The sequence below is a fragment of the Heptranchias perlo genome, chromosome 7, assembly GCF_035084215.1.
Source record: "Heptranchias perlo isolate sHepPer1 chromosome 7, sHepPer1.hap1, whole genome shotgun sequence".
In the NCBI taxonomy this organism is placed as follows: domain Eukaryota; kingdom Metazoa; phylum Chordata; class Chondrichthyes; order Hexanchiformes; family Hexanchidae; genus Heptranchias; species Heptranchias perlo.
Window position 1 is genome coordinate 48,428,211 of NC_090331.1, and position 26,747 is coordinate 48,454,957.

Consider the following 26,747-nt stretch of genomic DNA (forward strand, 5'->3'; position numbering starts at 1 on the left):
CACCCCCCCCGATCTCTTCCTCCACCCCCCCCGATCTCTTCCTCCACCCCCCCGATCTCTTCCTCCACCCCCCCGATCTCTTCCTCCACCCCCCGATCTCTTCCTCAGCCCCCCGATCTTTTTCTGAACCCTCTAATCTCTTTCTCAACCCTCCAATTTCTTTCTCAACCCCCCGAACTTCCTCTCAGCCCCCCCCCCCCGATCTCTTCCTCAGCCCCCCAATCTCTTCCTTTCGGTCCCTCGATCATCTTCTCAGCCCCCCGATTTGCTTCCTCAGCTCCCCGATCTTCCTTTCAGCTCTCCGATCTTCCTCTCAGCTCTCCGATCTTCCGCTCAGCTCCCAGATCTTCCTCTCAGCTCCCCGATCTTCCCCTCAGCTCTCCGATCTTCCCCTCAGCTCCCCGATCTTCCCCTCAGCTCCCCGATCTTCCTCTCAGCTCCCCGATCTTCCTCTCAGCTCCCCGATCTTCCCCTCAGCTCCCCCATCTTCCCCTCAGCTCCCCGATCTTCCTCTCAGCTCCCCGATCTTCCTCTCAGCTCCCCGATCTTCCTCTCAGCTCCCCGATCTTCCTCTCAGCCCCCACCCTGATCATCTTCTCAGCCCCCCTGATCGCTTCCTCAGCCCCCAATCTTTTTGTCAGCCTCCCGATCTTCCTCTCAGCCCCCCCCCCCCCGGATCTTCCTCAGCATCCAGATCTCTTCCTCAACCTCCCGATCTCTTCTCCGGCCCCCTCCCGATCTTCTCCCCAGCCCCTCCCTCTGATCCCCGGCTGCAGCCTATTGTCGATCAGGCTGGCTGCCGGGCGCGAAACCCAGAAGTGCAATTGATGCGCCTCATTAAGCACGACCCGCCCGCTTACCTTCCGGGTTTTGCACCCGGAAATCTCTCCCCCGCCTCCCCTCACCCCACCGCTGCTCTCCATTGTATCAGTTCCGACTCTGGCCTCTCTGCACAGAAACTTAACAATCAGCAGACTAGCACCTATAGGAACAAAAATTGCTAACGTATCTCCCAAGCAGACAGTTATGGTAGGAAGCTTTGCTTTTAAACCAAATGTTGCTCTGTAAGATTCCTGTGGAAGATAGGTGCAGCTATTCGAATAAGAGAATATTTTGATGTTAAAAATTCCATTTATTGTCTGTTTTGTCGGTTACTGGGGAAGTCAAAGAAGGCCAAACAATCAGTAGAGGTCACGCCCCCTCCCCGCAGTGGTGTGCTCACTGGGGCACGTGGACATGCTGCTGGGAGCTTGCCAAAGAAATTTGCATACAGCTGACCTCATGAAACCTGCAGGGGTCAGTGGCGGATCAGTCAATCAAGCACAAATCCTGCCTCACTAACTTTACACCGGCTAACCCGCCAAAGGGGTAATTCGTGGCTGCGGTGTCTCCCGCTGTGCAAGGTTTTAACATGCAGTTTAACATTTTGTTAAGTTTTATTTAATCTTTATAAAGTTAAACAATTTGAGTGGCAGCTGTGATCAATGATACAGTTTTAGTGTTAAACTTACCTATGTAAGCCTTAACAAGTGTTCAAGAACATAGGAATAGGAGTAGGCTAATCAGCCCCTCGAGCCTGTTCTATCATTCAGTTAGATTGTGGATGATCTGTACCTCAACTCCATTTACCAGTCTTTGATCCATGTACCTTCATACCCTTACCTAACAAATATCTATTGATCCCAGTCTTGAAAATTTCAATTGATCCAACATCCACAGCTTTTTGGGGGAGTGAGTTCTAGTTTTATGTTACCCTTTGTGTGAAAAAGGAAGGGTCTTTACCAGATGATAATGGGCCGGCCTCTCAACAGTGAGTTTTGTGCATGTGCGACTTTATTCCCCATCTGTTTCTACTGGCCACAAAGCCATATAAGCACATTTCCCTTCTTAACTGCTGTGCATGTAAGAGATGTCAGTAACTGTGACCTTTCACTCTGCTGTCCCTTTGTCTGTACCATCAATTCCCAATTAGAAACCCCTAGTTACACAACAAAAAGCCTCAAAGTCTGTTAATAGACTACTCCTACATGATGAGACAAGCAGGAAATATCATCTCTTTTCAGCAGGATATGTTTTCCAAAGGACAGCATGAAATTATGCCTCTTTTAAAATGTACTATGCTATTTTATACAATTTTACAATTAAAGTAATTCAAAACAAGTTATCTGAAAGTAAATTTAATTGTGCACTAAATTTTGGTTCATTTTAACAACTGGACGATTTTAAAAGCAATTTCAGCCATTTTTTGTCTGTGTGTGTGGGGAGGGAGAAGCAAAATTGACAGTAGATAATTAGTCTTTTTATCCTGAAGCTCGGATGTTAATACTTACTAGCTCTGAAAAGCAATTTTTTGTTTCAGTAACCATGTGTGTGGCAAAACTCATTATGGTTAAAAAAAAGCTTAAAATAATACCATCATTAAGAGTGTACAGGGGATGGTAAAATGTATGTGGCCTTTAGTCATTTGGAGGTGGAATGCAAAATGTAGCTTTCAGATAGGATAAAAATGTCAAGAAACCATAGTTGTCATCCGGAACTTTGCATTGATGGATTTTAAATTGTGAATCATAAGCATTATAGAACCTGGACTGATCTGCAGGCAGACGTGTGTGTGGGTGTGTGGAGGGGATGGGTGTCGGGCGTGGGTGGGTGTGGGGGTGCGTGCGTGATCGATCCTTAGATACACGCTTCTAAATCGCCTGGATGCGAATATATTGAGATATATACCAAAGGAAAACATTTTCCTCCTTTTCTAAAGGGGAAGGAAATAATGGGGGAGTACTTTTTGTTCAAAGTAGTAATATATGCAGACTTCCTAGAAGGCATGCAAGTTGAGATGAAGCTAGTTTAAGGGTGGTTGAAATAACCTTCATCTCAGATAAGGCACCTAATTATTTGGCTCCAGGAGAATCCTTTCTTTAAAAAATATATTTATCAAACAGTTTCTGGTTTACCACCCTGAAATAAACCAACACAGTAAACATATGCAAAATATCCAAGGATTGCTGTTTGGATTTTCGGAGGGAGCTAATTGTTCAGAATTTTCAGCATTCTATTATTGCTTCTTCACCACAGCATGGCTGGGATCTATAATTTAGCACAGGAGAGGAGGAAATCGCAGGTGTGTATCCAACACACAGCACAAACAGCACATTGGGGCCCAGTTTATTGCAACATCACACTGCAGCGTTTATGTTGATTTTCAAAGAAGCACTTAACTGCATTTTGAAAATGCCTTTGCTGAACTCTTTCATATGGCAGTGGGAGGAACTCTAAAGATGATGGCACTGTGCCATCACAGATTCATATCAGCAGTCGTCAACATTGGTTTATGGGATACATATGTGAGATGTATGGCATGTATGTTAGTCTGTAAACAGAAATTAAGAACTTTTTTATAAGTGTTTGAGTCTCTTCCATCTGGTTTCAGTGTCCACATTACTGAGACTGCCTAGTCAAAATTCACCATCAAAAATCACAGCCATAAAAACATTGGAAAACTGACTATGGCTCATGATTGTGAGATGTGACACTTATACCACTCATGACCAGAATTTCAAGAATTGTGCGTAAAATTGATATACAATGGCAGCTAGTAGCACAGCATATTAGTTTATTAATATACTGAACCATAGAGTGCTAATATTGGGGTTCATATTCACAGTACCACAAATAAAAGAGATGAAGCAACTCGGAAAGGCAGAGCTGCCAATCTCCCACATTTACAACAACACCAACAACTGCATTTATATCGCACCTTTAACATAGAAAAACCTCCCACGGTGCATCACAGAAACGTAATCAGTCAGAAATTGACACCAAGCCAAAGAAGGAGACAATAGGAGGTGTGACTAAAAGCTCAAAGAGGGAGGCTTTAAGGAGGATCTTAAAGGAGGAGAGAGAAGTAGGGAGGCGGAGAGGTTTAGGGTCGGAATTCCAGGGCTTTATGCCTAGACGGCTGAAGGCATGAAGGGATGAGGAGGAATAGTGAACCATGGTCACAGTCACATAGGATATAGGAACATAGGAACAGGAGTAGGCCATTCAGCCCCTCATGCCTGCTCCACCATTTGTTAAGATCATGGCTGATCTGTGATCTAACTCCATATAATTTGTGACTTTGATTAGGTTCATTCCAGTGCTATGGCAGGGGTGGATACCTGATTGGAGAGATTCAAACATGAAGTTGCGGTAAAGATAGGCACAGATTTAGGAGGTGACAACACATTCAAGAACTTTGGAGAGGAAAGTGAGGTTCGAGATGGGACAGTAGTTTGTAAGGACAGAGGGTTAATGGTGGGTTTTTTGAGGAGGGGGGCGATGACAATAGTTTTAAAAATGAGGGGGACAGTACTTTAGAAGAGGTAACCATTTACAATGTCGGCCAGCATGAGGGCCAGGATGAGAGGCTGGATGGTCAGCAGTTTAGTGGGAAAAGGGTCAAGGAAGCAGGAGGTGGGTCTTGTGGACAAGATGAGCTCAGATAGGGCATGAGGGGAGATCGGATAGAAACTAAAGAAAGGGGCAGGTTTGGGGCTAGGGCGGGGGGATCTCACGTGAGATCACAATCTCATGCATTCTCACTTGAGGACCACAATCTCATGCTAATAGAAAAGAGGTCCTGGGCATAATTTTCTGAGGCCCTGTGCCATTAGCAATGCCTCACACACAGTGAGCAACTTATCAGAGGCAGCGGGTGCAAGACTTGGATTAATTAATTATAGCGATGTGTGAACAGACTATCAAACTGACTCTGATTGTGGTACAAAGATAATAGCAGCACTACCTCGGGCTGCAACAGCTATATAAAAAAATTGAAAGCATTAATATATACTTATGAACATTTTAGATCTTTATGCTTACCATTATGATCATTTTCTTCATGTTCCCCATAGGGAAGTTTTTCTGATGGCCGATCTTTTGGTAACAGTGCTTAAGGCACTTGCACCAAATTCCTGCCAGCAATATTTTACGGCAGGCACTGACTAGTTTATTGAATTCTGCCTTGAAATAATGCCGACAAGAATTTGGCGTTAAGTACTTGCAGCAAAATATTGCCCATTGGAATATTTCCCTAAGTAATCCATAAACAACCACTGGGTGGCACTATAGCCAACTGACTTAATTTTATATTATTCTCTGAAGTGAGGATTGATTCTTTCTGAACTTTTATCCAATTTTCTCCCTGATTCCCCTTCTTTTTCAGACAGTTTGGAATAGGCAGACTATTCTGTGCCTGTTTCAGTCATCATCCATTGTCCACACATATGCATCTTCCAGAAGGAATAACTGATTAGCAATCAGAAGTAGGCCCACTGGCTGATTCCCCCCTACCCCCGCACCATGCCCTCCCCACTCCCAAACTGGAACAATGAGGCTAATTTTAGCGTCTTTGCTGCCACTCTGGTTGAAATCAGTTAACTCAGCACATACTAAGGATATAGTCTGGAACCTTTTTAATCACTACCGTTCAGTACCACCCACTAAGCCTTTGGGGTAAGCCAGTTTCTTTCTTTCTTAATGAAGCCCAAGCTATTTTAGGTGACTAAACACAACATCTTGTTTGAAGTTGCACTCATCATTCAACTTATTACCATCTGATTTTAGTCTAATAATTGGAAGATTAAGATAGTAATTCTATTAACAAAATGGTGGAGGAGCAGACTGAATTAGGAGTGATGTGGAGATGCCGGTGATGGACTGGGGTTGACAATTGTAAACAATTTTACAACACCAAGTTATAGTCCAGCAATTTTATTTTAAATTCACAAGCTTTCGGAGATTTTCTCCTTCCTCAGGCAAATGTTTCAAGATCTCCTTGAAGCCTACGCATTTATACATATTGAACAATAATAAATGGTGTTTACAGACTGCCTCTGCAACTGCCCGTTGCCAAGGCAATCACCGTGTTCAGACAGAGAGGTGTTACCTGCAGAACCTCCGAATACACATTCAATAAAAAAACAAACAGGGAAAAAAAAACAGAGAAAAAAAAACACAGAGAGAGGCAGAAACATCCGGAAGGCAGAGAGAGCCAGCAAATGACCCATTATATTAAAAACAGATAACATTTGTTCGCTGGTGGGGTAACGTGTAGCGTGACATGAACCCAAGATCCCGGTTGAGGCCGTCCTCATGGGTGCGGAACTTGGCTATCAATTTCTGCTCGACGATTTTGCGTTGTCGTGTGTCTCGAAGGCCGCCTTGGAGTACGCTTACCCGAAGGTCGGTGGATGAATGTCCATGACTGCTGAAGTGTTCCCCGACTGGGAGGGAACCCAGTCTTTAAACAGCCACCCGCCTTAACCCAGCCTTTAAACAGCCACCCAACCTCAAACAGACCATCGTTCGCAGCAAACTACCTAGCTTTCAAGAGAACAGCGTCCACGACGCCACACAACCCTGCCACGGTAACCTCTGCAAGACATGCCAGATCATCGACACAGATACCACCATCACACGAGATGACACCACCCACCAGGTGCATGGTTCATACTCCTGTGACTCAGCCAACGTTGTCTACCTCATACGTTGCAGGAAAGGATGCCCCAGAGCATGGTACATTGGCGAGACCATGCAGACGCTGCGACAACGGATGAACGGACACCGCGCAACAATCGCCAAACAGGAGGGTTCCCTCCCAGTCGGGGAACACTTCAGCAGTCATGGACATTCATCCACCGACCTTCGGGTAAGCGTACTCCAAGGCGGCCTTCGAGACACACGACAACGCAAAATCGTCGAGCAGAAATTGATAGCCAAGTTCCGCACCCATGAGGACGGCCTCAACCGGGATCTTGGGTTCATGTCACGCTACACGTTACCCCACCAGCGAACAAATGTTATCTGTTTTTAATATAATGGGTCATTTGCTGGCTCTCTCTGCCTTCCGGATGTTTCTGCCTCTCTCTGTGTTTTTTTTTCTCTGTTTTTTTTTCCCTGTTTGTTTTTTTATTGAATGTGTATTCGGAGGTTCTGCAGGTAACACCTCTCTGTCTGAACACGGTGATTGCCTTGGCAACGGGCAGTTGCAGAGGCAGTCTGTAAACACCATTTATTATTGTTCAATATGTATAAATGCGTAGGCTTCAAGGAGATCTTGAAACATTTGCCTGAGGAAGGAGAAAATCTCCGAAAGCTTGTGAATTTAAAATAAAATTGCTGGACTATAACTTGGTGTTGTAAAATTGTTTAGAATTAGGAGTGGATTAAGAAGAGCCAGTAAGAATAGTGCAGTATCCATTCATCAAACAAGTCTTTCCAATTGGTGCTGCAATGGGTCTCATAGCTCACGTGTGATGCTCTAAAATTCCACTGAACAGTTAAAAGAAGTTGAAAGAAACATTCCACCTGGAATGCCGGGATTGTTTGGATACTCAGTTATGTAAGGGATTAACTAATACTCTCCATGCCCTTATGCTTTCAGCAATTAAGTCAATTTAGATTACCTGCAGTATAACTGGCAAAGTAGCTAAAGTAGAAAGTAAAGTAATCTAACCTTTAAAAATCTGGGACAACACTCCATTGCAATACCGAGGGAGTGCTGCATTATCAGAAGTACAATCCTGTGGATGAGTCATTAAACCAAAGTCTTGTCTGCCTGTTCTGGTTGTTCAAATGGATGTTAAGGTCTCATGGCACTATTTGAGGAAAAGGAGGGATTTCTTTTGGCATCCAACCCAACATTCCTTACTCAACCAATATCACAATAAAAACATAATGGGCCAGAAATTGCATTGAGCGGTGAACAAACATCTCCCACCGCTCGGAAGTAACTAACTCACCCATAAACTTTTTGTGCGTTTCTGGGTACCAACTTGCTTTAATTGAGACCTGGAAGAAGTGCAGCGGTCGTTCCCGGGCTTCTCTAAGCTGTGAGAGTAGGAAAGGATCTCAGCCCCCTCCACCAATCAGCTTGAAGCAAGTCACACTGTGAGAACCAGGAAGTGAAGCTCATTCACAAACCGTGCAGACTAGGAATCAGGAAATGTCTTTACCAGGTAATTAGTAAATGTACTATAAAATAAGATAGAGAAAGCAAAATAAAGAGAGGGTAAGATTAAAAGACTGAGATAAAAGAGACAGAAAGAAAAAAAGAAAAATTTGACATTTTTAAATTAATTTTTTTAAATGTCCAACAATGATTAAAACGTTTAATTACTCATCCACAGAATGGCACCTCTGATAATGGAGCACTCCCTCAGTATTGCAATGGACTGTCGTCCCAGATTTTTAAAAGTTAATTTCCAGTGCCAGAGAGGTTGTTTAGCAGTCATTAATACTTACCATGCCTTTAAAAGTTAGTTTAAACCTGATATAACTCAGCATACCCTATTATCTGGCGAGATTAGTTAGTTTCCAGCTGGGCAGAAGAGCAAGCTCGCGCTGGTCCATTGATTCGGCGATATCCCTTTAGCGTGAAACTGTCAAATCAGCAGGGAATCAGGAAGAGCAAGTTCAGGATTTCCGTGTTTGACTGCGCGTGTGCACTCGCTCTTCCATTTGCCCTAAAAAAAACGGTGAGCCCTGTTAGCCTCGCCATTCATTTCTTGAGCAGTTTCCGGGCCATTAACTGATCATTCATCTCTTGCTGTTTATGGACATTGCTGGGACAGAATGACTGCTGTGTTAATCCATATAACAGTCCCTGCTCTTCAAAAGTAATACATTGTGTGAAGAACTTTGAGATATAAAAGCAGGGTACATCATGTATCACCTGTAGAAAACATTTTACAGTTCTGTGACACAGTGGAGATGGGATTCTGTATAGGGAACAGTGGATTGTAGTTTCTTCTGTTCTGCACCTAGGGAATCAGCAGTCCTCAGGCATAGGGCAGAAAAAAGAGGCAGTAACCATTATGTTAGCTCTCTACCCACATTACACTGCTCTGAGATTTCCTGTGGTTTTCCCACTGTGTGTAACTTCGCCAATGCCTGTAGTGAGCGCAGGTTCAGCATTGGTATTTTAATTAGTTGGACGGGCCATTCCTGGCCTCCCACTTTATTTTCTGGTGTATCCACTTGTTGAGTGCCTATCAAAAGCTGGTGTTCTGACCTGCCTCTGGACCTCCTCAGATTGGAGGGAAACTAGCGGGCAGCCATTAAGGAATGTCTACCCTGCGCTCTCTGGATTGTAAAGATGCTGTGACTTGACCTGTGGCCCTCTCCTATTGATATATATGGTAGTACAAGACTGGAGGGCAAAATATTCCTGTTCCATTGGCCTGCTGATAGTTACCAACCTCCTGCAATTCCACCCTTCTCAACCTCCATCATTAAAAATCTGTTGAACAACTCAAGTTAAACTATTTCTCTCTGTTTTTGTCTATTCTTTTTACATGCCCTAGGGCTACCAGCTGTAAGCCACTAATTTCTGCACTGCTCGTTCTTTCTCAGTGGTGACTTAAAAAAAAACATTTTAACCTAAGACATAACTTGGTATTGGCTTCTATAATTATGTCATATAAGGGGTTAAAAACCAACTTCACTCACAGGTATCATGTCCTAACTCAACATGATAGAGTGTTGTAACTATTGTTCAGTTGGTCAGCTGTCAGTTACTTCAAGAAGGAGCCAAACCACTCAATTCAAATACAAACATGCTGTATGACGTGTTATGTGTCTGATTGACAACTTTTAGAATTGAACAGACAGTTATTTAAATTCATGAAGCTGCAGTTACTGTTTTAGAGGGATTTATCAATCTTCCTCTTTTCAAATTAATAAGTTTAATCTTAAACCTTTAGTGAGATGTTATCCAACTAGAATCTCGGAAGAGAATAAGCTAAGACAGACAACTTTTGTAGTTAATGAGGTAAAGATTAATGAAACGACTATGTAATAACTAATTATGGTGATAATGTTAGCATTATAGTTGCAAACTATTTATTATTTTCTACTATATGACGAGTTAGTGATGTTTAAAACTATGGTAAATATATATATTATGTTTCAGCTATTATTTGTTCATTAACTTTTTTAATGAATTTATTTGGCAGTTTGGCATTCAAAGATTAAAATAAGGTCATGTGTTAATGTTACTCTGCCACCTCTCGAAGACAAGGAGGATCCCATGGAAGCACGGGATAGAACCAGTATCTGACGTCTTCTAAAAGAGATCTTTATTTGTTTTCTTAGGCTTGCTACAATATTTCACCTAGATTTCAGAGCAAATGGAAACACTTTCAATGATTTAGGTAGCAAAGGCTCTCCTATGAGATTTGTCTGAAACACGAAAGTCAAAAATATCTAGAGTTAAAATGGTAAAAGAAAACCCAAAAATACAGCAACAATCTTCAGATTTTTTTCCCTTTTGTATAGTGAACAGTATAGTAGCTACTTGGTCATCGAACCAGACAATTTGTTTCTCAAGGGATTCAATTAGTTGATGTTTCATACAAATGTTTATTCCAGAATTTTTCTCCAATTACATTTTTCTTGGTGAATTGATTTTAAAATTCCTCCTCATCAAGCAGCATTGATAGTTAAAAAGATTGCAGTATTTCTGTCACTGTCATTATGTATTTCAGTAATTTACTTCTGCTGATTTCCCTGTTGGTGTATCTTATCATTTTTTTAAAATTACAGGTTTTAGACTGGATAGAAAACCATGGGGAAGCATTTCTAAGTAAGCACACTGGGGTCGGAAAGTCACTTCATAGAGCCCGTGCTCTCCAGAAAAGGCATGACGATTTTGAAGAAGTAGCTCAGGTAGGAATGATATCTCATCTCATATCTACTTTGACAAGTCTTAAATCATTAGTACTTAGCAAGACTTTACATTTTGTATGTTATTACTGATTAAAGGTGTGATTCTCTTTTTAAAATTATACAATACTTTGTGAAGGAAATGATCAGCAATGCACTGCAGTTACATAACACACAGAGCCAGGACTGTCCTCCAAATCTCAGTCTGGAATCGTCAAATATCTCCCAAGCATTCAACACACCATTGCCTGCTGATTTTCCAATTGACTCAAATCATTTAGAAAGATGGAATGCATTTTCTTTGTGTATTCAGATTTAATTTAGTAAATATTCCTGTGATAATTGGAGTCTTTAGCATTTCTGGCAGCACTTCATTACTTTGATGGTACTCTGAAAAGGTTACTTTATTAAATTAAACATTGCTTAATGTATTTTTTGATATATGCCCTGCTTTAATGTACTGGACATGCCATTGCACCTCAGAAGCCTTGGAGCTAATGGGGTTGATTTGATTCCCCAGTGGGAACTGGCAGGAGGTGGGCAGGATGAAAGCAACAGCCGCCGGAGGATTTGGATGGGGTTTCTTGCCAATTTTCAGGTTGCCCCTAATTTGCCAGAGTTAGGCAAGCTGCCATCATGAAATGTGCTCCCCATAGCCAACTTACCGATTGGAAAGCAGGAAAGCAGTTGCTGCTGCAGGTTCTTAAGGGCCTGCAGCAACTTAAAGGGGAGGTCCCATCACATTGCAAACACTCACCCCTATGGATGAGGCCACTATTGACATCATGGGAAGACACTCAGTCGACAGTATCTGAGATGGTGAGGCTGGAGGCATGGCACAGCATGGTTTGTTGGCATCTTCCCTTCCTCTTAACTTTCTACTTAACTCTTTCACTTACACTCACTAACCTCCTGAACATTGCAACAGCACTGCCATGGATTTGCTGGTGCTTGCCCTCTAACCTTTATCCTTGCCCCAGTTTTCTAGATCAATAAGAAGACTTGGTCACTCGTGCCAGATAGACTGAGATGAAAACCCTGATAACAATGCATCATCAATCACTCTTACTCTGCCAAGCACCAGCACAGAAATTGACATTCTGTGTAATTTAGATAGTGAATATGAGGGGACGGCACTGGAGGATTCACTGAGCACAAGTGAGCCAGAGCAGGTGGAGGTGGTAAAGAAGGCCAAGGGAAGAGATAACCGAGGGGCCAGCTCACCTTTGAAGAGCACAGAGATGCAGACTTCAGGAGCCCAGCGTTTTAAAAAAAATGATGATTTCTGTGCACCAGCAATTACTGAATGCATTGGAGTGTCTACCAGGGAGCTTCTAGGGTAGGTTGGGTACTAAGGTGGAGTCCACTACTCACTTGTACTGGGTTGTCGTGCATGGTATCGATGCTCTGCAGTCAACCTATGGTCCCCTCGATGGCCAATGCAGCTGAGCTCTATTACTCTTGCCAGAGTCTATGACACCAGTAATATCACCTCTCATGGATGGTCATACTGGGGCCAGGATCTGGGCTCAACCATGTCCTCCGCTTCGGACAATTTGGGAGAGCGAATGGATGGGGCTTCATTCAGATCACTGATCTCTGGGAGTCTGTTCTCCTGCAGATTAATAGGAGCGCTGAGCTGCAACCCAGTAGTCATGCAACAGGAATGGGACATGATGGCATGGGAATGATTATTGACACACTACTGCAGTAATGGGATGGTAGAAAGATGAAAATTGCACAGAAGAACTTCCCGCTTTCTTTGCACCTGATGCAATTTGGCAGGGACCTTTCAAATAGGTGGCCAGTTGTCCTGCCCGAAACAGGCGAGAACGTCATGAATATATTTAAATTGGGATCCTATAACGTATTTAGGACCCTGATACAATTTTGGTCTTCCGCTGGACGGAGCACACACCATCATTCCAAAAACATTAAATAGTAAGTTTTTTGTGGGGCTCATCCTGGCCTCACAAAAATGGTCCCTCCGCAACACCCACCCCACCGTCCCCCCCCCTCGCCCCCCAACTAGGCTCTGTGGAGGAGCTGCCAGATTTCCGCCTCCCCCTCCCCCTGCCCCATCCCGACTGGCAAGCTGCCTGTCAGTACTCGTTTAGCGCTGGCAGCACGCTGAATTTATTATAATGAGACCCGATCACCAAACTTGTTCAGGCCTCTCGCTGGTGACATCGAGTAGGCAGTGTGATCATTCCAGTGCCCAATGTGCACCTAAATCAAAAATGGCCCCCTCATCTCTCATAATCACAACGCTTCTCCAACTTTGCAACCCCTGTACCAATGTCTGTCCTGGTGCCAGAAAGCAAGCTGAGCTGGATTGCTGTGGCAAATGTGAGTTGTTGCAATCTGAAGCTGGGCATGACAGAAACAAGCATCCTTATAAAGTCTCCCAAACGCTACAAGCTTAATAGAAATTCATGAGAACTTGCTGATAAGTTTATAGATTTTTATATAACAATTGCTTTTCAATTACCAGTAATTATAATAGTGCTATCCTATATTCTTTGGACTACACAAGAATCAAAATAATAAAAAAAATGAAGCCAGCCAAGAACCTCGACATAACTGGTGGCATAATTGTGATGGAACATGCTAAAGTCCTCTGAGGTTTCCTAGTTGAGGTTAGATTACATTCTAGATTGCTTTTTAAAATATTATCAATTATCTGTAATAATGAATGTTAACACTGGTAAATGAAATGACAATTAGTAATCCATAGTCTGTGTGTGCGCCCTTGAGGATCTTTGCTCTTAAAGCTTTAGGATGAAATTTTCTGTGACCCCATAGCATTGGCGGCATCTTCCACATCTCACACATCTAGAGGACTAGAATACAATGGGGTAGAAATTATGCCAAAGCTATACAAAGCCCTGGTTAGACCACACCTGGAGTACTGTGTTCAGTTCTGGGCACCGCACCTTAGGAAGGATATACTGGCCTTGGAGGGAGTGAAGCGTAGATTTACTAGAATAATACCTGGACTCCAAGGGTTAAATTACGAGGCAAGATTACACAAACTAGGGTTGTATTCCCTGGAATTTAGAAGATTAAGGGGTGATTTGATCGAAGTTTTCAAGATATTAAGAGGAACTGATAGGGTAGATTGAGAGAAACTATTTTCGCTGGTTTGAGAGTCTAGGACTAAGGGACATAGCCTAAAAATTAGAGCCAGGACTTTCAGTAGTGAAGTTAGGAAACACTTCTTCACACAAAGGGCAGTAGAAGTTTGGAACTCTATTCTGCAAACGACAGTTGATGCTAGCTCAATTGTTAATTTTAAATCTGAGATTGATAGATTTTTGTTAACCAAAGGTATTAAGGGATATGGGGCTAAGGCAAGTATATGGAGTTAGGTCACGGATCAGCCATGATTTCATTGAATGGCGTAACAGGCTCGAGGGGCTAAATGGCCTACTCCTGTTCCTATGTTCTTATCAGGCGACATCAGAAAATAACAGGCAGTGAACCTGCAATTTTGCAATAAGTCGTTCACTCCATGCGAGGCCCTGCCAGTGGTTCAAGATCTCAAAGTTTCAACCTTAAGGTATCTGGCAAACTATAAAAGAAAATGAAGAAAACACTAATTTGGTGAAAGTTCTGGGAAAAGTACTTTGGAAATACAGAAAGAAGGATTGAATTGAACCATTTTTGTGGACATTCATTTATTCTAGTTGTATGCCTGTATATTAGTATTACATTGATTTATTTTCCTCTTAATATGGAAACTAGTCCTGAATGAGTAACATTATCTGATGGATCTAGAACTTGGTGTACTTGTTTCGTCTAATATTTAAGCTTTAAAAACAAATTGCATGGGAAGGGGACTGGGAGAATCAAATCACTTGAATGGTAATTCTTGGAGATTCCAGGAATCTCATAGATAAGCATACACTTTCATATTAATGTACATGACATTCTAGTGTTGTTGGGGGAATGTTACATTTCAGAAGATTAAATACTGTTTGGTATCTACTGTTGACAGTTTAATCTGTGCTGGCCATTCTGCCAGATGTTTTTTTTTCCCTTTCTAAAGGGAATGATTAATGTGATTTGTTTTAGGCTTAGTAGATCAGCTGTGGGTGTATTGTAGAGACAGTAAACAGCCACATCAGCTTCCAGAATCTCAAATCCATTTAATTTTCTTCTCATTTTTAACTAGAATACGTACACCAATGCTGATAAACTGCTGGAGGCAGCCGAGCAGCTGGCTCAGACTGGAGAATGCGATCCTGAAGAGATCTACAAAGCTGCACGGCACCTAGAAGTGCGGATTCAGGATTTTGTTCGAAGGGTGGAGCACAGGAAACTTCTGCTGGATATGTCAGTGTCATTTCACACCCACACTAAAGAGGTAAGACAGAACGCTCCATTGTTCCATGCCTGTACAATGTTGAGATTCAATTTAGTGCTCAAATTACCCTAGAAAACTTTATAGGGTAGATTTTACAACATTCTGCTCCTGGCACAAGCCTCACTAAGGCCCAGAATGATTTTTAAAACCAGGACTGCAGGCCCATGTGCTGGGGGAATTCTGTGGCAAAATGTTTAGCTTGTGAGAGAGGATGTGTTGCAAATCCAGCTAAGCATCATTAGAAACTTAAAAATTATGCAAATACTTGAATTTCATGTGTTCTATGCAGGCTCAACTCTTGGCACTGAACTCACCTTTATGAAATGGACATATGAATAATTCCTGTGGCCTTGTCTGTTCTATATGGATTCTTAATAGATTATTGCTGCTGAACTTGATTGAAAACTGTTTTTCAATTAAAATTCTTATTTTGCTTTTTTGATTCCTGTAGCATTTGTTGCATTTTCTTTTCTTTTACCAATACTTTCTCACACTACTCTTGGTTGCTGCTGAAATGTTAATAAACCATATAAAGATGGTGAGGATTAGAATTCCTTTGGGGGTTCCAATAGTACTGCATGGTTTAGATGAGGAAGATGATTTCTAGAAGGGAACAGCTATGCTGAAAGCCATGGTGATAATAGAAAAGGCTGGAACTTTCAAAATGGTGGATAATTTGAAAATTAACAGCAGTTTCCATGCAAAGGCAACAGGGCAGTAATTCATCCTATATCTTTCTTGGGGAAAGGGTGAGCATAAGAACATTTCCAAAGAGAAGCAAAGCTAGGCTGTGAGTAAGACATTGAAGAGCTGCATAGGCCTGAGGTAAGTTTGGAGGCATGAAGGGAGGAATAGAATTAGGACCAGAGGTCTTACTGCACTCCAAAAAATGGAGAAGCTAACAGATTTGCCAGGGATAAAATTTGATGTCAGCCACAATGGTTGAATAGAATGGAATGATGCAGAGATCACCAGTCTAAGAGTGCTTACAATACGGGCTGCTAAGAAGCCTAATGCCCTAACGGTTGTTTCATCTTGGCTAAAGGAGAATCCTTGGCTAAAGGCGATCTGCTGGTGCGAGGCACCATTAGGAATACCTTAATGGGGCAAAACATGCAGCAGAAACATAAATACAAAGATTCCAACTTTCATTTAGAACAAAACATCTGACTTTGTTTCTAAATATAAACTCATCTCTGCAAAACCGAGCTGCATTAGCTTATAGATGTTTGCATCACATTGCTGCCCTTGGCATAAATATTGACATGCTTACATTAAAATGTTCCCTCAATGGTACAGTTACTAAAGGCAGCTTGGAACTGAGCCGTACAGCCTAGACATTTAATCCTATTCTATGCTGCGTTATCAGATCTCAGCCATGTTGGCAGTACAATCAGTACCATTAGCCTCAGCATCCCTGGATTAGGGAGTGGGAAATCAGCCACTCGCTAAGTGCTCCTGATCACTCTCCAGTGGCTGCTGCTGGAAATTACATGTCTGTGGGCATCGGATGAGAACAGATTTAGGCTTTGCTGGATGCCTTTGTACTGAAATATCTTACCAATACTCACTAACTAGACTCCCAAATGAAGAATGACCACTCAGGTAAAGTTATTATAAGGCACCCAATCTCTATGGAACCCTCGCCCAGTAGCAGTCAAAATCTTCAGGAGAGGAAGATGAGAGAAAATTGGCAAAAAATGTACGATGCTTGCATCACATCACTGTCTTATACTTGAGTTCCATTGCTTACTGACAGTAAAAGCTTTAAGCTAGTTGTCTATGTTTTCCTCTTGTCGCTCAGTGGAATACTTGTCGAGGATGAAATGGGGGAATACCATTAACCTGTGAGGCAGGGGTGTCAAAACTACAGTCCACTGGCTACATGTAGCCCCCTGAGCGCTGATAATCCGACCCTCAAATCCCAGGCAACTCAATCTTATTTGTGCTTAGATTTCTTAATCACTGATTTAACCTTTTTGTTTTTTGTGTCGTGGAGGTTTGAAAAGGGCTGTTGCCTCATTGGTGGGTAAATCCCAAATCAAAATACTCAGACCTGTTTGTATCTGCAACTTGAGTTGTATGTAAAGTAATGAGAACATTGATTTAAATCTCTGTAAGCTTCATCGTGCATGCCTAACCTTAGACAAGAAGCTTGGTCTCCGTGGGTGGAAATTCCAGCAGCGCCATTGAGCTGCTGGAAGTGTAGCAGGACAGCACTTCCACTCGCTGCTTTGTCCTTGCCAGAAACTTGTCCCAAATGCTGCAGCGGTACAAGGGCGCCCACCTGTCACAGCATTGTGGGATGTTGGAGCACTCTTTGTCACTCCATGGGAGAGGGCCACATGCCAATCAGGCTGAAGAATAAGACTGCTCCAAAATCCTTGCAGCTCTTTTGATAATTACAGACTGAGGAAAACCTCCCTATTAAACTGATCATGCATTCACGAGCATGCTCTGTATATGAACTGCCTGTATTGTTTTAGATATTTTGATTAAACATCAGTTTGGCTTTAATATTCTGTGACCAGATCCCCTTCAAAGAATGCTATATCCATTGTATATTAAAACTGTGATTGGTCTCAAGATTGTAATGGTACTGTACCTGCAAGTGGCACTATAAACATAACGTAGTGTGACCAAGTGATTGCAGTGAGTGGGGGTGGGGTTGCTGCTGTAACGTTGTGTGATACATTACACGCAGCAGCTTCTTAGGTAAAAATGGCACCACCCCCCGCACACGAACAAGAATTTGCCACTCACCAGTTCCCCTACTGGGCAAAATTTCAACTTCTTAAATCCCCCTCCCCCAAGCGAGATATCAGCCCTCTAGGCCCAGCCCCCGTATTTTTTCTTCCCCATCCCCCCCCTCCTGCAATGGCTGGCTGTTCCATGCCATAATCCATCTATCCCCACTGATTTGAATTCCACTTCCTGAGCGCTCTCTTTGTCTCCCATCCCATTACCCCCCCCCCGACCCTTCCTTCTCCACTCTCCTCCACATAAGGAGTGACTGTCAAGTGTAGTCTTCAGCTGCAGTGTCTCCACTGGCAGGAGGGAGTAATAACAGCATGACACGTTTATATAGGCCATTTCAAATATAAATGTGGACTGAGGAATTTATAATGGAAAAGTTGACAGCAAATGCAAACATACATAAGAGTGATATATATATCACAATGCTTTATACAGTATGCACACCTAATAATAATGATGTGGAGATGCCGGTGATGGACTGGGGTTGACAATTGTAAACAATTTTACAACACCAAGTTATAGTCCAGCAATTTTATTTTAAATTCACAAGCTTTCGGAGATTTCCTCCTTCCTCAGGCAAATGTTTCAAGATCTCCTTGAAGCCTACGCATTTATACATATAGAACAATACATGGTGTTTACAGACTGCCCCTGCAACTGCCCGTTGCCAAGGCAATCACCGTGTTCAGACAGAGAGGTGTCACCTGCAGAACCCCCGAATACACATTCAACAAAAAAACAAACAGGGAAAAAAAACAGAGAAAAAAAACAGAGAGAGGCAGAAACATCCGGAAGGCAGAGAGAGCCAGCAAATGACCCATTATATTAAAAACAGATAACATTTGTTCGCTGGTGGGGTAACGTGTAGCGTGACATGAACCCAAGATCCCGGTTGAGGCCGTCCTCATGGGTGCGGAACTTGGCTATCAATTTCTGCTCGACGATTTTGCGTTGTCGTGTGTCTCGAAGGCCGCCTTGGAGTACGCTTACCCGAAGGTCGGTGGATGAATGTCCATGACTGCTGAAGTGTTCCCCGACTGGGAGGGAACCCTCCTGTTTGGCGATTGTTGCGCGGTGTCCGTTCATCCGTTGTCGCAGCGTCTGCATGGTCTCGCCAATGTACCATGCTCTGGGGCATCCTTTCCTGCAACGTATGAGGTAGACAACGTTGGCCGAGTCACAGGAGTATGAACCATGCACCTGGTGGGTGGTGTCCTCTCGTGTGATGGTGGTATCTGTGTCGATGATCTGGCATGTCTTGCAGAGGTTACCGTGGCAGGGTTGTGTGGCGTCGTGGACGCTGTTCTCTTGAAAGCTAGGTAGTTTGCTGCGAACGATGGTCTGTTTGAGGTTGGGTGGCTGTTTAAAGGCGAGTAGTGGAGGTGTGGGGATGGCCATAGCGAGGTGTTTGTCCTCATTGATGACATGTTGAAGGCTGCGGAGAACATGGCGTAGTTTCTCCGCTCCGGGGAAGTACTGGACGACAAAGGGTACTCTGTTGGTTGCGTCCCGTGTTAGTCTCCTGAGGAGGTCTATGCGATTTTTTGCTGTGGCCCGTCGGAACTGTCGATCGATGAGTCGAGCGTCATATCCCGTTCTTACTAGGGCGTCTTTCAGCGTCTGTAGGTGTCCATCGCGTTCCTCCTCGTCTGAGCAGACCCTGTGTATTCGCAGGGCCTGTCCATAGGGGATGGCCTCTTTGACGTGGTTAGGGTGGAAGCTGGAAAAGTGGAGCATCGTGAGGTTGTCCGTGGGCTTGCGGTAGAGTGAGGTGCTGAGGTGCCCGTCTTTGATGGTACATTGGCGAGACCATGCAGACGCTGCGACAACGGATGAACGGACACCGCGCAACAATCGCCAAACAGGAGGGTTCCCTCCCAGTCGGGGAACACTTCAGCAGTCATGGACATTCATCCACCGACCTTCGGGTAAGCGTACTCCAAGGCGGCCTTCGAGACACACGACAACGCAAAATCGTCGAGCAGAAATTGATAGCCAAGTTCCGCACCCATGAGGACGGCCTCAACCGGGATCTTGGGTTCATGTCACGCTACACGTTACCCCACCAGCGAACAAATGTTATCTGTTTTTAATATAATGGGTCATTTGCTGGCTCTCTCTGCCTTCCGGATGTTTCTGCCTCTCTCTGTTTTTTTTCTCTGTTTTTTTTCCCTGTTTGTTTTTTTGTTGAATGTGTATTCGGGGGTTCTGCAGGTGACACCTCTCTGTCTGAACACGGTGATTGCCTTGGCAACGGGCAGTTGCAGGGGCAGTCTCTAAACACCATGTATTGTTCTATATGTATAAATGCGTAGGCTTCAAGGAGCTCTTGAAACATTTGCCTGAGGAAGGAGGAAATCTCCGAAAGCTTGTGAATTTAAAATAAAATTGCTGGACTATAACTTGGTGTTGTAAAATTGTTTACACCTAATAATAAGTATTTTGAGATTCTGCTCACTGATGACAGGAGGACAGTAACTGGACAACCACAGGTTGTGAATATGTAAATATACATCTGAACTAATGATGAATGAACCATTCTGCAGTTACCAGTTAAATAGTCCAAAGTTCACTGTTAAGCATTTGAAATTTCGGAGGAGTGAAAACACAAGCAGATAAACTAGTGCTCGTGTCAGTAACTGCTCATAAAGTGTCATTTAGCATTTCATTGATGTAACTTGATTCTGTGATTTCTTGACAATGTTCTTTTCACTCAAAAGAAGCAAGTGACAAGCAGACTGTTTTAGCAACTCAGCATTGCTTTAGAGGAATTTCAACCCTGAATTGAATTGGGAAGGAATGTAGTTCAAAGACAGGGCAACCATTGTCAATGATAACAACGACTTGCACTTAACTAGTACCTTTAACAACCCAAGGTGTTTTGTATTAATGAAATGAAATACTAAATGTATTATTTCACAAATAACAGTACGGCTGCCAGTTCTGACTTTTCATTATCCCTGCAAAATGCAGATGGGACTTCCAAAAATGCTATTACGCTGATCCCAGATTAGCTGTTTTGGCATTCCTGCAGTTAGGATTACAGTTTCACTTTGTTTAATGTTTTAGTATTGAAGTGCATTTACTCTGCTAATGATATTGGCTAACTGTTTTTGTCCCTCGTGTAGTTGAACAAGCTGTGATATAACATTCATTGAATAACAGTTGATAACAGCTCTTTGTACTCATGTCTACAATTAGTTTGCCCTCTGTAGAGAATTACAAATGGTGCAAATATTTACCCAACGTCATTACACTGATTGGTTATGGTGGCTGGTTTTAAAATGTGCAGAATTGCACAGAACCACAGCTTGCTGATAACCTGCAAACTGCAAAGTCAGGAATGGAATTAACAGATTGAATCTCTTATAGAATAAAATTCACACCGGAACAGTGTCAATTTTCTACCTCCCGTTTGCTTCATTGAGCAAAGAAGCTGTAACAGATGTGTCTGTATACTATGTGCAAGTTTAGCATGTAGGTCTCTTCCGTGGAACATGCCATTTCTTCCAGTATATGTTTTTTAGTTAACAATAGTGGTAACTGGAACAGCTTGGAAGGGGAGAAGCCTGAAATAGTGTGTCTCAGTGAACCTAGAAATTAAACAGTGTTGTCAGACATGTTTTTAGAACTACAGAATAAATGCACCAACATAGGCTCCCAGCAGGAATCTGCACAGGCCACAGATAGGGCTACAACAGCACTGAAGCACTGATTTTCCCATTTTTGTTCTTTCCCACAGGGAAAACAGAAAGTTCTTCCCTCGACTTTCCTTCTCCTAAATATATCCGGCTAGAATGTAAAATCTAGAATTTACAACTAATGATCTTAATCAGCACTTAACACATTAATATGACATTTCTCTATCCACTATTTAAAGGAGACTTTAACCCATTTATTTCAACCACTGAAACCAATCATTGTAATGATATTGTAAACAGGACTAAAATACTGGACAGTGGAGTGTCATTTGAATGCGTAAGTTGCCAACTGTTATTTCTGGCCATATAAATCCATATAACATTTTGGAAAATAATTACATATTTTTAAATACTCTAGACCGTGCTGGTCTAGGCAAAATGTGAAATGGTTTTGTGTGACTTGAAATCTGATTTGCAGTGATAAATGATGAAGAGAGAAGCTGACATATTTGTTATATATAATGTCTGTCATCTGCATAATAGCCACTGCTGTCAGCTATAGAATTGTAAAGATAGAAAGCTTCTGGTATAGTTGTACATTTAGCTGATCCAATGTAATGCATCGCTAAGTGCACCGAACTGTGCATGGTAACAGTCCAGGGCTGGAGAGTCAGGAACATAATGCTTGCAGTTGATTGAGTCTTCTGCCTTGTGCTGTGTCTTATTCATAAAACGGTTTTGAAGCTGTCAAATGTGTATGTTTCATCAAAGTTGATTACAATAATTAGATCTCTTCCAGTCACATCTGTTCTTTTTGAAACATGTCACAAACTATGTTATTTCTCTTCCTGATGCTAGGAGTCCGGTACATAGGTGTTCCTTTGTCAGATTCTGCGTATTACAGCAGAAGCTTCACCTACTGCATCTGAACCATAGAAATTGTGGCACAGAAGGAGGCCATTCAGCCCATTATTCCTGTGCTGGTGCTCGCTCTTCAACTGGAGATATCTACGCTAGTCCCTTTTTCCCATTCTTTCCCATATTCTTTTACATTGTTACTTTTCAAATATTTATCCAGGTCACTTTTAAATGTTTAAATCTTTGCCTCAAGAGCTTTTGGAGTAAAGCATTCCATGTTCTACTAACCCTCTGTGTGAAAATATTTGTGATAAGTTTCTCTACCATTCTTGTAGTTGTAATCTTGACTTTATACCCTCCAGTTACCAATTGTGTGATAAGTCCATAAGCAATGTCATGATTGAGAACTGTTGCTTATATAACTCCATGATGCCCATCATTCTTATTTCCTTATTGATCTTCCACATACTAGTGAAGAGGCTATCATCCAAATGGACAGTGACAGTGAACCTTTAAGATTTTTCACAATTATTGTAGCCACAACAGCCTTGCAATCTCTCTAGCCCACTCTGCATATTAAGTCTTTTGTGAATTTGTACCTCAGTTCTTTTTCTCCTTTTGTCAGCAACAGGAAGAAGTTCTTCATCCTGATATTGATTTGATATTTTCTCCATTAATCCTACCTGGCATTAAGGTAGTCATTCTAGACCTGGAGGACCTTCCTTCATCATCAGGTTTCAGAGGATTATTTTTCTATCTCTCGTTGCAACTCAATCAAACTGGTGTGGGAAGGCCTGGATCAGTTCTCCTTTGTCCAGAAAACTTTGTTGAAATTGTTCATGGTGGTATGCTGAATAGAATGTGCATGGACGGTATTCTTTTCAAACCATTTTAACATCTCCAATAGTGACAAGCAGAACTGCGTTTTTTTTCCACAGAGTATTTTTGAAGCAGTATTTGATATCACAAAAGATTTGAATGCAGGTGTGCTCATCAGATTTTGTATATTTGGAAATCTCTTAACTTGAGTAGACTCCACACTTTGTCAAGGACAGCAAGAAGATTATTTGCAAACTCCTGTTTGCTGATAACTATGCACTGAAAGCACACACCCAGAAGGATCTATGAGCAGGTCCACAGTACCTGGCGTCCAGGTAGCTGTTATTCTAAGCCTCAAAGTTTCTTCAGCAGCTATTTGACGAATATCTGTTTTAACATTATGGCAGGATGTACGCAGTACATCTTATGATGTGCCAGCCATGTAGGTAATTGAGACATCCAAGTCCTGTCACCGAAGGCTGGAATTGCACTTGGCCCTGACGCCCTTCCCCCCACCCTCCACCCCCCACCCCCACAACCGCCCCCACCACACACACACTGCTGAATAACTTGCTGAACTCAACATCCTAGATCTCACACATGAAGAATGGCTACTTGGCTGAGGTACTGCAGGGTGCTTGGCTCTGGTGGAACTGTACCTCATCTGGAGTCAGCAATTTTAGGAGAGGAAGAAGGTTTTTTTTTAAATAACTAAGTTTGCAGATGGGCTGTGGCTCTTGATAGCAAAGGAATTTTTTTTTTACTTTGATTAATACCTTCATACAATTCCCTTTAATTTGTTATTGGCAAACACTAACACCACCCTGATAGTTAGTCTTATTCTCCATTATTATATGCTTAGCTGAGAGCTCACTAACATTCTTGAACATGAGGTCAGTTGTACATTTTATAGACTTCAGCCCAGTTTGTAGTACCCAAACTGTTATGAGTAACCCCTTTTATACCATGAACTTTAAAACAATATGGAGGGTATAGCATTAGAAACTTGTTAACATACTAGGATGGAAACTTACCTTCTCAGCAATATATTCCATATATTCATTGAGTAGAATGGGCCTACACTCTCTGGAGTTAAGATGAATGAGAAATGATCTCATTGAAACATACAATATTCTGAGAGAGCTTGACAAGGTAAATGCTGAGAGGATGTTTCCCTTTGCTGGAGAGTCTAGAACTAGGGGGCATAGTCTCAGGATAAGGGGTCGGCCATTTAAGACTGAGATGAGGAGCAATTTCTTCACTCAGAGGGTTGTGAATCTTTGGAATTCTCGACCCCAAAGGGCTGTGGATGCTGAGTTGTTGAGTATATTCAAGGCTGAGATCGATAGATTTTTGGAATCGAAGGGAATCAAGGGGATCGTGCGGGAAAATGGAGTTGAGGTCGAAGATCAGCCATGATCTTATTGAATGGCAGAGCAAGCTCGAGGGGCCATATGGCCTACTCCTGCTACTATTTCTTTTGTTCCTATACTAATCTTCTATAGTTAAGGAAGTAATGAGTACCTGGAAGTAATTACAAGACTGTAAGCTGATTGAGGAGTTCTTACAATATCATAAATTGCAGAATAAAGCTCAAGCAGTTTATAACTGAATGCTGAGGTTCATCCAAGTCTTCAGTTAGTTTTATAATAGGTACAGTTCGCTTAATGTTGGCACTTTGAGTACTGATACAGATTTTGCGCTGTCAGCAGTCACTGTGGATGCTGACAGCCAGGTTACTAAATGTCACTGATGACATGGTGAAAGATTCATGAATTTGGATGTCGCTAAAAATAATTTTCGATTTAGAGTATGAAAGTGACAGTTGGTTAATCAGTAACATTTAAGGCACAGAGCATACCAATTTTTGATACATCTGGTACATGGCATCTAGAGTAAGAGGGAGGATGGGTGAACTATATTTCATTGATATTCTGTTCTTTAATCTAGTTTAGATTTAAATTTTGGCTGTCATTGTGGGAATGGCTTCAGTGCCATTGCATAAGCGATTCCACAACCAACAGATCAGATCAAAGCTCTGCAGTCCTGCCACATCCAGTCGTGAATGGTGGTGGACAATTAAACAACTAACGGGAGGAGGAGGCTCTGCAAACATCCCCATCCTCAATGATGGCGGAGTCCAGCAAGTGAGTGCAAAAGACAAGTCTGAAGCGTTTGCAACCATCTTCAGCCAGAAGTGCCGAGTGGATGATCCATCTCGGCCTCCTCCTGATATCCCCACCATCACAGAAGCCAGTCTTCAGCCAATTCGATTCACTCCACGTGATATCAAGAAACGGCTGAGTGCACTGGATACAGCAAAGGCTGTGGGCCCCGACAACATCCCGGCTGTAGTGCTGAAGACTTGTGCTCCAGAACTAGCTGCGCCTCTAGCCAAGCTGTTCCAGTACAACTACAACACTGGCATCTACCCGACAATGTGGAAAATTGCCCAGGTATGTCCTGTCCACAAAAAGCAGGACAAATCCAATCCGGCCAATTACCGCCACATCAGTCTACTCTCAATCATCAGCAAAGTGATGGAAGGTGTCGTCGACAGTGCTATCAAGCGGCACTTACTCACCAATAACCTGCTCACCAATGCTCAGTTTGGGTTCTGCCAGGACCACTCGGCTCCAGACCTCATTACAGCCTTGGTCTAAACATGGACAAAAGAGCTGAATTCCAGAGGTGAGGTAAGAGTGACTGCCCTTGACATCAAGCAGCATTTGACCGAGTGTGGCACCAAGGAGCTCTAGTAAAATTGAAGTCAATGGGAATCAGGGGGCAAACTCTCCAGTGGCTGGAGTCATACTTAGCACAAAGGAAGATGGTAGTGGTTGTTGGAGGCCAATCATCTCAGCCCCAGAACATTGCTGCAGGAGTTCCTCAGGGCAGTGTCCTAGGCCCAACCATCTTCAGCTGCTTCATCAATGACCTTCCCTCCATCATAAGGTCAGAAATGGGGATGTTCGCTGATGATTGCACAGTGTTCAGTTCCATTTGAAACCCCTCAGATAATCAGTGTGAGCCCACATGCAGCAAGACCTGGACAACATCCAGGCTTGGGCTGATAAGTGGCAAGTAACATTCGCGCCAGATAAGTGCCAGGCAATGACCATCTCCAACAAGAGAGAGTCTAACCATCTCCCCTTGACATTCAACGGCATTACCATCGCCAAATCCCCCACCATCAACATCCTGGGGATCACCATTGACCAGAAACTTACTGGACCAGCCATATAAATACTGTGGCTACGAGAGCAGTTCAGAGGCTGGGTATTCTGCGGCGAGTGACTCACCTCCTGACTCCCCAAAGCCTTTCCACCATCTACAAGGCACAAGTCAGGAGTGTGATGGAATACTCTCCACTTGCCTGGACGAGTGCAGCTCCAACAACACTCAAGAAGCTCGACACCATCCAGGACAAAGCAGCCCGCTTGATTGGCACCCCATCTACCACCCTAAACATTCACTCCCTTCACCACCAGCGCACAGTGGCTGCAGTGTGTACCATCCACAGGATGCACTGCAGCAACTCACCAAGGCTTCTTCGACAGCACCTCCCAAACCCGCGACCTCTACCACCTAGAAGG

General features: G+C 42.9%; 1 protein-coding gene across 1 annotated transcript in view; it reads left to right on the forward strand.

Annotated features, from left to right (window-relative positions):
- The window catches only part of kalrna (kalirin RhoGEF kinase a), a 667,943-nt gene that overhangs the window by 340,736 nt on the left and 300,460 nt on the right, over window positions 1-26,747 (forward strand). Inside the window, exons 10-11 of the mRNA XM_067987468.1 lie at window positions 10,588-10,710; window positions 14,885-15,076. Coding sequence (XP_067843569.1) covers window positions 10,588-10,710; window positions 14,885-15,076 — 315 coding nt within the window. The remainder of the gene's footprint in view (window positions 1-10,587; window positions 10,711-14,884; window positions 15,077-26,747) is intronic.